The 13803-nt window shown below is 35.3% G+C and overlaps 1 protein-coding gene across 1 annotated transcript; it reads left to right on the top strand.

Annotated features, from left to right (window-relative positions):
* Positions 1-402: 402 nt before the first annotated feature.
* On the top strand, positions 403-12838 carry LOC103853619 (disease resistance-like protein CSA1). The gene is made up of 5 exons (XM_009130527.3): positions 403-3460; positions 3880-5045; positions 5104-5426; positions 5663-6559; positions 6636-12838. The coding sequence occupies exons 1-5, from the start codon at positions 2964-2966 to the stop codon at positions 7239-7241; spliced, it is 3489 nt and encodes a 1162-aa protein (XP_009128775.1). The 5' UTR covers positions 403-2963; the 3' UTR covers positions 7242-12838.
* Positions 12839-13803: the final 965 nt, after the last annotated feature.

Genomic DNA, 13803 nt, shown 5'->3' with positions numbered 1-13803 from the left:
GCTAGTTTCTCGAGGCTTTACACAGAAAGAGGGAATCGATTACCAGAGGTGTTTGCACCTGTTGTCAAGCATGTTTCCATCAGGATGCTTTTGTCTTTAGTGGTGAACTTGAATCTTGAACTGGAGCAGATGGATGTGAAAACAACATTTCTTCATGGGAGTTTAGATGAGGACATGTACATGTATCAACCAGAAGGATATGTGGTTAAAGGCAAAGAAAATCAGGCGTCCTTACTAAAGAAGTCCTTGTATGGCTTGAAACAGTCACCACAGCAGTGGAACAAACGGTTTGATCAGTTCATGAAGGCTCAAGGCTTCTATAGAAGCGAACATGACATGTGTGTATACACAAAGAAGGTCTCAGAAGCAGATTACATATATCTACTCTTGTAGATGATATGCTCATTACGGCTAAGAAGATGACTGATGTAACTGAGTTGAAGCATCAGTTGAGTACTACTGTTGAGCTGAAAGATCTAGGAGCTGCAAGAAGGATATTGGGTATGGATATCACTCGAGATCGAAGCTCTGGAGTCCTCAAGGTATCTCAGTCGTGTTATTTGAAGTAGGTGGTCAGTAGCTTTCGGATGGAGGATTCTAAGAGTACTCAAACTCATATTGGAGCTCACTTTAAGTTGGCTTCAGTTAAGGATGACAGTGAGTGTGTTGACCCAGAGGTGGTTCCGTATTGCTCAGCTGTTGGAAGTATCATGTACACAATGGTTGGGACCAGACCTGGTTTGGCTCATGGCATTGGTATGGTCAGTCGATACTGTTAAGCTAGATGGGCTTCCAACCTAAAACCAATTGGTGCTAAGTGGAGTGGCCCATCCATCTTATATATTGCTAAGGATCACTTCCAATATCCGATGTGGGACATTTATCCCTAATACGCCTCCTCGAGATGATGGCTCTTTGAGCGTCAATCTCGGAATGTTCGGGAAAGGATCGATGGGCCGACTTTGGGCTGGATCGATAATGAATCGGATTGGACTGCATGGATCGGCCTCTGATACCATGTTAAGCTAGATGGGCTTCCAACCTAATACCAATTGGTGCTAAATGGAGTGGCCCATCCATCTTATATATTGCTAAGGATCCCTTCCAATATCTGATGTGAGACATTTATCCCTAATAGATACATGATAAACCAGGAGAGCTGCACTGGGAAGCGGTCAAGTGGTTGTTGAGGTACATTAAAGGTACCCAGGATCTACAGTTAGTATATACAAAATCAGAGAAGCTTGATATACAAGGGTATTGTGACTCTGACTTTGGAGGTCACTTGGATAAGAAACGATCAACCTCTGGCTATGTGTTTACATTTGGTGAGAATGTGGTTAGCTGGAAGTCGAGTCTTCAGTCTGTTGTTGCATTGTCTACAACTGAAGCAGAGTTTATTGCACTAACTGAGGCTGTTAAGGAGTCAATATGGTTGAAAGGTCTGTTAGAAGATTTTGGGTTTGATCATGAAGATGTGAAGGTGTGGTGTGATTCTCATAGTGCAATCTGTCTATCAAAGAATAATGCTTATCATGAGAGAACAAAGCATGTAGCCAGGAAGTTCCATTTCATAAGAGATATTGTTGAAAGTGGGGAGGTTGATGTCCAGAAGATACATACAAGCCGGAATCCTGCTGATATATTGACAAAAGTGGTTCCGGTGAGCAAGTTCAGATCTGCATTGGACTTGCTCAAAGTCCTCAAAGCCTGAATAGGCTGATCACCAGCTAGAGGTGTAAGTCCAGAAAGTGAATTCACGGAGAAGAGGTCATGATCTGTGAGGATGAAATGTTGTGTTGCAGTATGTCAGCTAAGGTGGGGATTGTTAAGTGTTGGTAGCTTTATACTGAAGAAATTGCCTTGTAAACGCTCTGTGGGATGATCAACGGTTAACTGGCTTGATTAAGTTATCCGGTTTGGAGTAATCAAGTTAGTTAGTCGTTTGGTTTAATCCGGTTATGTAAGTGCTTATATATAAAAGGACGCACAGAGTTAGTTAGTTGTAACAAATAAGAACAGAACGTTCAAAATTCGTGTGTGTGTCATCGTCGTTGGAGAATCTTGGAGAAGAGAGATCGGATAGTGACCTAGTGAATTTGCTGGACTGAGTCTAGCTCCAGTGAGTAATCTCTGCACATCGCAGAATAACACTATGTAAACAAATCATCTGTGTATTATGTTCTGTTTCATTCCTTGATCACACGAGAGAGCGTTTCGTATAGAGAGTTCGCTAGTTGCGATCGATCGAGATCTCGTTTCCGCGTAACAGTAGTTAAAATAAATATTTTTAAGAAATATAGTTTTATAAAAATAGAATCACACTTTTTTACATAATAGTTTCTTTAAAGAAACTTTAGATTAAATAAAGTCATCTATTTATGAAAATCTTTCAAAAGTTAAAAGTAAATAGGTTAATTTTTAACTTTCATAAATAAAATGTACCTGTAAAATAAAAATAAAAATCTTTTGAGAATATTTCTTTTTAGAGGCAAAAATAAAGGATTACAGTGTATTTTTATTATAGAGTGACTCTCTTTTAGAAAAAAAAAGAAAAAGAAAAATACATTAGAAATGATCTAAGATATATATTCAAAGACGGCAGAGTTGTGTTTGACATTATGTTTGTCATATCAAGTACTTAAGATTAACTTCTATGGGCATTCTCAACTTGAAAGAAAAAGTATACCAAGTAAAATAGACAAGTGGTGTAATCAATAATTAATTTGTTGAGTTAGAAATTGTCTTCAAGAATAATTTAAGAACGTTGGGGTAAGAATTGGTCTAAAGAATAAACTTTGTTCAATTGTCTTAGTCTTGAGGAAGAACGTACGCGGTCTTTCGAATTGGTTAGGGTATAAATAACTGCACGTCAAACAATTTATTTGTTGCAAATCGATAAGAAAAAGTTCAGTCAAAGTAACAACAAACTCCAAAAGAAAAACCTAACAAAAAAGTTCAAGATGGTGACAACTTCTTCATATTCCAACGTCAACGTAGGACCAGAAGTGTTCATCAGCTTCCGAGGAGAAGAGCTGCGCGAGAATTTCGTCTCCCATCTCTATAAGGCATTGCGCCAGAGTGGGATCAATGCTTTCATAGACTCTGATATGGTTCTGGGCGATAAACTCATAACCCTTTTCAAAACAATCAAGGAGTCCAAGATAGCGTTGGCGATTTTATCGAGCAAGTACACGGCGTCACAATGGTGTCTGGAGGAGCTGGTGAAGATAATGGAATGTAGCACAAATGGGGAAGGATGCAAAAACCTAGTGGTCATTCCAATCTTCTACAAGGTGTCTACATCTATCGTCGATAAGCTTGAAGGTGAATTTGGTGTTAACCTATTGAATGTGTGGAGGAGGCAACCAGGTGGTGCACGAAACAGCCGGATTGTGAAGTGGAATGCGGCTTTGCAGGATATGCTGAGCAGAGCGGCTTTGATATATGACGGAAGCATGTACGTAAATAATTTTCATTTTACTTTTACAAAATGATGCTTGTTCTAGCTTTTAGTAATTAATCTTTGGTAGAGTAGAAATGAAGGAATGTGAGAAGTAAACTAACTGACTAACTGTAGTCCTGTTAACTGAAATAATCTTACGGTTTAGGGAATATACGTTTACTTATAATGGATTATATATTGGGCGTTAGAATAACCTGAGGGTGTAAGAAAAAAAAAACAGCTTTACAGTTTTCGATAATTTGAACAACTTCAGGTATTTTTAATGTTTTAGTTTACGTTATAGGCTGTTCCAAAATGTACAAGACTATCGCCAATTCTCATTGAACCATTTTCAGTAAAAAAATCGGATAGAAAAGACTAACGTCTTGTTAGTCAAACCACTATTAACTCATTATTATATTTTTGTTTAACAGGGAGGAGAATGCTTTCGTGGCTAGGATCGTTGAAAAGGTTAATGATGCCCTATCCCTAATTTGGTCGCAAAGTCAAGCACACCCTAACTTACAAAAGAGAGGAGTAGAAGAAATCCCTAACCCTCCAAAATTCTATAACATAGCATTAAGCAGTGCTGAACAACGCCTGAAGCAATTGGAAGAAAAATTGCATATGGACTCATTGGACTGCAATGAAGACGAAACTCGTGTTCTTGAAATTGTCGGGATGGCTGGTATCGGCAAAACCTATCTCGCCAAGAAGCTCTTCTTCAAGCTTGAGACGAAGCTTGGCCGTGCCTTGATAATTGAGTTCGACTGCGATAACTCGAATCGGTTGGAGAAGAGACTGGTGGAAGGTTTATTGAAGAAAGATGATCCCAGTTTAATATTCGCCGATGAGAATTCACTTGAAGACTGGAAGAATCTTCTAATCGAGAAGAAAGTCGTGGTTGTATTCGATAACGTGAGTGACAAGAAACATTTGGAGCCGCTAATGGGGAACTGTGATTGGATTAAGAAGGGGAGCAGGATCATTATCACGACACGGGACAAGTCATTGACCGAGGGATTAACTGTATCTCATCTCTACGAGGTCCCTGGACTGAATGAGAGAGAGGGTTTAGAGCTCTTCAAGGCTCAAATCGGCACTACTCTTGAGGGGAACTACCTGGAGCTGTCGAGGAAGTATGTTGATTATGTAGGAGGCAACCCATTAGCTCTTGAGGCATTCGGTGAGGAGATTCGTGGGAAAGACGAGGATCACTGGGAAGCAAGACTTGGAACACTCTCAAAAGTTTCCAGTGAGAAGATTGGGAAGGTGTTGAGAACCTGTTTCGATGGACTAAACCAGAAGCAGAAAGATGCGTTTCTTGATATAGCCATTTTCTTTAGATCAAAAGATGAGGACTACATCAAAAGCTTACTTGAATCTTTTGACCCTGACACATCAAAAGCTGGGAATAATTGTAGAGAGCTTTTAGACAAGTTCTTGATTGGCGTATCGGATGGCCGAGTAGAGATGAATAATCTACTATTGACAATGGCTATGGAGCTTGTTGAAGCAAGTGGAGGGAAATATTTGTTACTTCCATCAGATTCTGCAGGATCTAATACTGATGCCCTGAAAAACAAGGAGGTAAGTTTGAGACTTTATTCTTTTCAAGAGTTTCATATGTGCTTGCAATAACTTCTATTGATTACTTCATCAACAGGGAAAAGACAAGGTTAGAGGTATTATCTTAGACATGTCTAATATGGAGGAGAAGCCCTTAGACAACCAAGCTTTTGTAAGTATGAGTAGTCTACTCTACCTGAAAGTCTACTACTCTCTCTGTCCTACGCACTCCAAAGCTGGGTGCAAGTTGAACTTACCAGACGGAATTTACTTCCCAAAAGATAACATCCTCAGATATCTTGACTGGATGAGATTCCCCGGGAAGGAACTTCCATCAGACTTTGAGCCAATGAATCTTATCGATCTTAGGTTGCCTTATAGCAAGACTAACCGTGTGTGGGACTGTGCTAAGGTTTGTATCTCCTTACTTAGTCGTATATTGTTAATGAATGAAATAGAAGTCTCACATAAGTAGTTAAAAAATTAATGAACTAACATATAAAATGTTAGATTAACCGAGTTAAACTGACTCATTGTCAATTAGTTTTGAGTTGAAAGTACGTACATAATAAACTCAAATTTATCATATCCTAAATTAGGTTTGTATATTTTATATTAATGGTATATAATTCTGCTCTGTTGTTACAGGTTGCACCAAAATTGAAGTGGGTAGATCTAAGTCACTCCAGTGAGTTAACTTCCATTTCAAGTCTATCAGATGTGCCAAATCTTTTAAGATTAAACCTGGAAGGCTGCACGAGTTTGAAGGAGTTACCTGAGGAGATGAAAAAGATGAAGAAACTTGTTTTCCTGAACCTAAGAGGATGCACAAGTCTCTTGTCTCTGCCAAAGATCACTCTGGATTCCCTCAAGACTCTCATTCTCAGTGGCTGCTCAAAGCTCCGGACATTCGAAGTGATTTCAGAAAATCTAGAAACTCTGTACTTAAACGGCACTGCAATAGATGGACTTCCTCCAGCCATTGGTAATCTCCACAGACTCAACTTCTTGAATCTGAAAGACTGCGTAAATTTGGCGACTCTTCCTGATTGTCTTGGGAAGCTGAAGTCACTTCAAGAACTCAAACTCTCTCGTTGCTCAAAGCTTGGGGTCTTCCCCGATGTTAAGGAGATCATGGAAAGCTTGCGGGTATTAATGCTTGATGGAACATCAATAACGGAGATGCCAAGTAGTGTTATCGACTTATCCTCCCTGCGGCGTCTATGCTTAAGCAGGAATGACAAAATAAGCAGCCTAAAATTTGACATGGGTCACATGTTCCATCTGAAGTGGCTCGAGTTGAAGTTTTGTACTAATCTCACATCTCTTCCGAGACTTCCACCAAATCTTCAGTGCTTAAATGCACATGGCTGTACTTCCCTAAGGACAGTCGCCAGTTCCCCAGACCTTCGGTTTTCGGCCGAGCAGATTCATTCCACCTTCATTTTCACTAATTGTCATGAAATGGAACAAGGCTCAAAGAATGATATCATATCTTATATCCAGAAGAAAAGCGAGTTGATGTCAGATGATCGATATAATCAGGTATTTTTCATCATTTTCTTTCTATTGCATGTCTATCCTCAAACATCCACATTTTTATGACAACTTTTATTTGCAGGATTTTGTTTTCAAAGCCTTGACCAGTACTTGCTTTCCTGGATGTGACATTCCTGCATGGTTCAACCACCAAGCATTGGGATCAGTCTTAAAGCTGGACCTTCCCCAAGATTTGAATACAGGCAGATTTATCGGGGTAGCTCTATCTGTTGTAGTCTCGTTTAAGGAGTACAAACACCAAAACAACAGAACTCTCCAAGTGAAATGCACTTGTGAGTTCACTAACGCATCCTTGAGCCCGGAAAGTTTCATAGTTGGCGGTTGGTCGGAACCAGGCGAGGAGCCACATACGGTTGAGTCGGACCATGTATTCATTGGCTACACCACATGGTTCAATATCAAGAAACATCAACAGCTTTCATCAGCTAATGAAGTTTTCCTTAGATTTGAAGTGACAAATGGTACAAGTGCGGTTGCAGAGTGCGAGGTGATGAAGTCTGGCTTCTCTTTGGTTTATGAGGTTGAAGTAGCTGAGAATACATCTTGGGAGGCAACTTCAAAGTTGGAGAAAAGAATCTCTTATAAAGAAGATGGTTACCCAAGCGCTAGTCCAACCAAAGCTGACTCTAAAAGGTTTATATTTAACATATTTAGAAAAGCACAATGATCTGCCAAATTTTTATGGCGGATAAATATCTTCGTATTGGGACCTACCTCTGTTTATAGAAGTTTGGGTTTCGAATTCACAAAGCATCTCGGTTTCAGTAGCTTATGAATAACTATGCCAGAGATGAGGCTATGGAGGTAAAGCAAGATACTTTTCCATTGAGCAATGTAATCGGCTGATAACTTTTGCTTCCCATGTGTATTTTTGTAAAATCATTGCCGTGGTTAAAAAGTATTCAAACAATTGTTATATGTGTTCTTTTTAATAATCAAACTAGATTTTGAACCGCGCAATCGTACGGACGATTATTTTCATTTTTGTACATACAAATATTTGATTTACATGATTAGTGGTATATAATTTTAATGTTTATCATATTACTAATAGCTGAATATAATATTTTCAAACACAATAATTTTATAGTTTATATGCAGTAATTTAAATCATTGTTTCAAATTATTAATGATATCTCTCTTATTAAAACATAAATATTAACTAAAATCTTACATTATGTGATATTTACGAAAAAATATGTTCAATTTAATATAACTTAGATATTAATTTCCTTACGATTATACTTGTATTTAAATTTAGGTCATACATATATGTTAATCGAATTATTTGTATGATTTTATTCAGATGTAATTCAGAGAAAATATGAGAATCTATTTGATTTTTTAGAATAGTTAAAATAATTCAAATATGTATAGAAAAATTCATTTAAGTAATTTTCTAACGAATGGTCCAATATTAAAAATCACACATGAAATGAGGTTGTGACATATATTTCAATAGAATAGATTCAAGAAGATATTATACACATTTATAATAAAAAAATTCTTACCTTTATTTAAAGAAAATTGATTCCAATTTTTTTTTCAAAATATTATTTATATAAATATATATATATATATATATATGTATACGAAAGATATATAATTGTCATTTACCCCTTTAGTAAAACATAATTTAGTTATTTTGATCCTTATAGGCTAGTTTGAAATTTTAAAATATTTTATGGCTATTATTTTTACAGAACCAATAATATTATCTCATTTAAAATATTATTGGGTCCCAATATTATTTAATATTAGTGCTGTAAATATTTTAAAAAGTTATAAGTGGCCAAAAAAAAAATTTCAGACGCTTCTAACTCTATACATGTCAAGCCGGTTATGCATGTCATGTGCACAAAAGAGTTGCGGAGACCAAATCATACCTTATAGTTGCCCGATTTCTTGTTGATCAACTTCTTTCCCAAAAATAAAATAAAAATCGCTAGTGTGCATTATGATTTTGGGTAATTTTACTCTATATTCATAAGAGATAAAAGAATTAAGAATATAACAATGCTACAGTTAAAAGCATCGGATGAGACATTATGTACACAAATGTGACCAAACTCTCTTTCAATTCGTGTGTGCGTGATATTGACACTCCAAAACTAAAGATACATACTATGCTACATACCATATAGTATAGTCATACAAAGGATTAATTTAGTTACGAAGTTGAGTTTCATCCGTTACGTGACTATATATAAATGATTATTATATAGTATAGAATACTCGATACAAACACATAAGCTTTTCATTTATGTGTATGTCCATAATGCCTAATTAATTGAGGGATCAAAGTTAGTGTGATAGCTTGTGAATGTTATATTAAACTATACTATATCTATTGAATAGATATTGATGAACAATACATTTACACCAATAGTACATCACGAGGAGGAAGAATAAGAAAAAGAGAAAGAGAAAGAGAAGAGAAATGAAAAAAAGATGAAAGAAGAAAAGAGATGAAACACAAAGAGTGAGAAAGTTATAGTTATATATATATATATATATATATATATGGAAGTTTCGAGCATTTTTCTTAAACTCAAGAAAAAAAGATCATAAAACAACAGTTCTATTCTATTTTTTTTAAATAGAATAAACCAAAAAGTACTAAATTTGAATGTGAAAGGTGAATGTTAAGAATCATGAAGCTAATGAAAAAAATACAATTTGCAGAGAAATTGAGGGGTGTTGCCATGATTGATGGATGAGAAGAACCATCATGAAAAGTGGAAGAGGAGAAGAGGATATGGTGGGAAGAGGTGTGGAGACTACGGGTGGCGATGGTGGAGAAGGAGAAGATGGTGTGAAGGACCCTAGGAACGGTTCACTCTACTGGTCCTGTTTTGGATATGAACTCCGGATGGAGAACTGGTGGATTGAAGGATCGCACGAAGGTTGCGGAAGGCCTCTGATATTCCCAACTTCAGTTGGTGCTTGATATGACTCAGAAGTCCACAGAAAGAAGGGTCTTTAGTCGTTGCTTGATATGACTCACAAGTCCAACGATTTAGAGGAATTTTTACTTGGATATGACTCACCAAGAAACAAAGAAAAGTTCTACAAAGAACAAAGAGTTTCAACTCAAAACAAATGGGAAAACAATCTGCTTTATTTCGTGACTCTTAGGCCTTATTTATAAGATTACAAGTTGTACAGATCCAAAGAAGAATGTGCTAAAAACAAGACATAAAAGATCAAAAACAAAGACTTGACTAAATAAATCTTTGACTGAAGCTTGGACTGCCTCTTGATATTAGCCACGACCAGGACTTTGAAAAGTGAAGAATATGCTCATGATATGGACCAAAACATGTCCCTTTGAGGCCTGGTCGAAATCCATCTTTTCCCTTAGCCAAAATTTAATCGGTTACTCCATTTGGCCCAAACAAATTTGTTTTGAATCTTTTTGAAAACCATCAAGCCCAAGACTTTTTTGGACATTTATAACATAAATAATCACCTTTGGCATGATTAAATTGGTTGTTGGTTCATCAGAAAGAAGGTTAACCGTTTCCAACTTCTCGGGTAGTCTGAATTCGCGAAGATCGAAGATCTCCTGATTTGTAAATGGCATAACTGTCACATATGAACTTCGTTTGATCTGAATCTTCTTTGAGTAGCTCCATAATTGAGTTGAGAACATTCTCCAAGTGATTTCATGCGTAGAAGCCTCATGGTTTGGAAGATATGAGTCAAACAATGAACATATATCTTTACTGCTTTCCATGATCAAGTCATGCATGTCTGTTTTTTCCGGTGCGGTACCCAATGGAACATCACGGTGGTGGTCATGAAACAACTGAACATGGTGATGCTACATGCAAGGTCTTTTGTAGTAACTAATGGTGATGGAAGAGGAAGAAGAGGAGGAGGAGAAAAAAAAAAGTAAAAGGAAAAGAGAAAATTGAAAATGAGGAGGACGGAACAAAAAAAAGAGAAAGGAGAAGAGAAAGAAAGACATAAAAAGCCTCATACTGAAGAACCATCTACTAAACAAATTCATTATCAAATTATATTGTCTTGACACATTAAAGAAATTATTTATATTTTATGTCTCTCAAATAGAATAGTACAACACAGCGTACATTGTTCATCTTCTCTGATAGTTTTATGCATTCTCTGCTTCTTAATCCATATATATCGAAAAGTATCAAAACTGTCAACTCAAACAAAGATGTGAAGAAAAGTGATCAGACAATTAACAATTCATGGATATGATGATTATACGGCGTACGAAATACTTTTTTACAAAAATTTCATAAAACTTGTAAATGATCATGGAGTGAAAAAAATATAACAAAGATTATTATAAATTTTTGAAACAGAGCAATAGTTTTAGAAGAATGAAATCAACGATGGAAATGAGAGTGAGAGCGAAACATGTATGAAGGGCATTTTTTTGTGCTTATACATATTATACAAAGAATATCATAGCCATTAACTTGTTATGTGTATAGACTTAATATTTTTTCTACTATGTACATGTCCCCAGTGCCGTGCGAAGAGATACAGGGGCCTGAGGCGAAATTATATTTTTTTCTATATATAATTTTATATGTATTATATTTAAAATAAAATAATTCAAAATAAATTATTTTTCCCACATGGATTTAAAATTAGAAATAAAAAATGATGCACAGTTTAGAATGTAATTTTTTTTATTAATTTACTTTGGTTCTTTAATAATTTTCGCCAAATTATCATAGTATTTAAAATGTGTATAAAAATATGATGTAAAATATTAAATTAGACATAAAAATGAAGGTTAAAATTGTGTGTTAAAATGATGATACTTTTAAGAATATTAAAATCTCTAAAACTTAGTTACTATATAATACTTTCACATATTTTACATTTACTTATATTCAGAAAATGATATAAAATATATAAAAACAGATGATAATAATAGATAAAACCTTAAAAGTCAACAAAAGTTGCTTCAATTTTTATTTTTGTGATTTTTTAGCAAATCATCCTTATTTGCATAGGTTAGAACTTAGAAGTTGATGATTTTAAAAAAATAACTAAAGTCTTTAGGATTTTAACTAAAACATATTCTAACAAGAAATGGTTTCAAACAAAAAAAGATCTGAAATCTGGTAAAAATCTAACTAATATTTATTATGTACAAAAACATTTAGAGATTAGGGGTCTCAAAAATTTTACATTATTAAGGGGCTCTAGGTGCCTTTTTTATTTTAAGGTAAGCACGGCTCTGCATGTCCCTAATTGCCCTCTGATTTAAAGGTGATGTAAAACCTTTATCAAAAAAAAAAAGGTGATGAAATTGTTTTATATAACTAATTATTTGCGTGGTACCAACTACCGAGGAAATAAGTTTTCTTTTATTTGCCGACGTACGAGGAAACAAAATTTAATTGCAGAATTAACACACACACGCGTAAGAGATTAAAAAAAGACCTGTTTATTTTTGTATGGTCACCACTACGACGAGGTCAATACTATTAAAAAATGTTAGCCAATTAAAAAGTTTGTTATCATACAATACAAGTTATAGAGCAATAATTTTCTTGTATAACTTAAAGTTTGGTTGACCAACAACATCGGCCAATATCTACTCCAAGTGTGGAAATTTTGAAATGAGTCTACTCATTAGTGAATAATAACTAACTAAATCTTAATATTATTCATTACAAAGTGAGTGAAAATTTAAAACAAAACTGAACCAGAAGACAAAAGAACCTAATGTAAAGAGCAACTTTTCAATTTCTTTTGAACAAATCCTTAGTAGTGAAAAATACTTTTAGATATACTCGAACACAAAAAAAAAATTTAATCGGAACTTAAAAAAAAATTATAATCGGAACCATAAATATCCGAAAGACAATAAAATAATTGAAATCAATGTTCTATGGAAAGAGATGTACGACCCCTAGTTTTGATATACACGCTTAGACTCAAAACGTTGTAAAATCAATTAGTACCAAAAATCACTACACTTTTACCGACTCCTTTATCAGGTTTTAGATTTCTTTAGGTTTTGTGTTTTGCACTTAATATATCATTGCTTATGTCATTAAAGTAAATACTGAAATGTGAACTGTTTATATAATGTGCACTTGCTACCTTATTCAACCAGTACGTAATATTATGATATTATTTGTCTTACGTTAAAAAAAAAGGTCGTGATTATTGGATTTAGGTCATTTTTCCGAATGTTTATTTGATTATCGAGCATGGCCCTGCTCATTTGCTCATTGCGTCAATGTTGGATTCAGTTGAATGATCCGTCCCCTAGTCAGAAAAAATCATACTCAACATGTAGTTTCCTTAATCAAAACTTGTTCAGATATAAAATGTTTTATGTGTATTAATAATAAACAAAATAAGGTGTTGAATGTTGAAAACAATAGATTTGTTGAATTTGTTTTCACATATGACATCGGCTAAGAACATACACATGTAGTTCCGTGTGTAGACTACGGGGCAGGTATAGACCTTTCTGGTCTTCCAAGTTTAAATATAGCTTCCCACGACAACATATCAAACAAGATTCTCGTTAATCTCTTGGTAAATCAAGAACCTCCATAGATCGGTTTAGGTCATAATGGACGAAAACCAACAATCACCACAGTATCAAGTGTTTTTAAATTTCCGGGGAGCTCAACTGCGCCATAACTTCATCGACCATCTCGTGAATGCCATGAAAGGACGTGGGATAAATGTCTTCATCGACACAGATGAGCAAAAAGGTAAGGATATCAAAATTCTTTTAAAGAGAATTGAGGAATCAAGAGTAACGCTGGCTATATTCTCGACCAAGTATACGGAATCATCATGGTGCTTGGACGAGCTGGCTACGATCAAGAAGCGTGTAGATCTAGGCATGCTTGAGGTTAGATTATGTATTTTGAGTTCATATTTGTTTTGGACATTAACACACATCGAACAAAATCTTCTTGTCTTGTTTATTAATGTTTTAGTTTTACTATACTGTAAGGTGCTTCCTATCTTCTACAAGGTGTCTACAGAAAGTGTTAAACAACTTGTGGGAGAGTTTGGCGACCACTTTAGGCGTCGTGCATGAGTGGGAATATCGTTGTGAGAAATCTAAAATTGATGAATGGAAAAAGGCGTTGGAGTGTGTCTCTGGTAAAATTGGCTTTACCTTGGATGAGAAAAGGTACACAGTTCTATCTGTAGGGTTTTAATAATTTCAAACGCAAATACTGGATAAAATGTTTGATGATGAAATT

The sequence above is a fragment of the Brassica rapa genome, chromosome A02 (assembly GCF_000309985.2).
Source record: "Brassica rapa cultivar Chiifu-401-42 chromosome A02, CAAS_Brap_v3.01, whole genome shotgun sequence".
Taxonomy (NCBI): domain Eukaryota; kingdom Viridiplantae; phylum Streptophyta; class Magnoliopsida; order Brassicales; family Brassicaceae; genus Brassica; species Brassica rapa.
The sequence above is the reverse complement of the archived record's forward strand: the minus strand, read 5'-3'. Positions and strand labels throughout refer to the sequence as shown.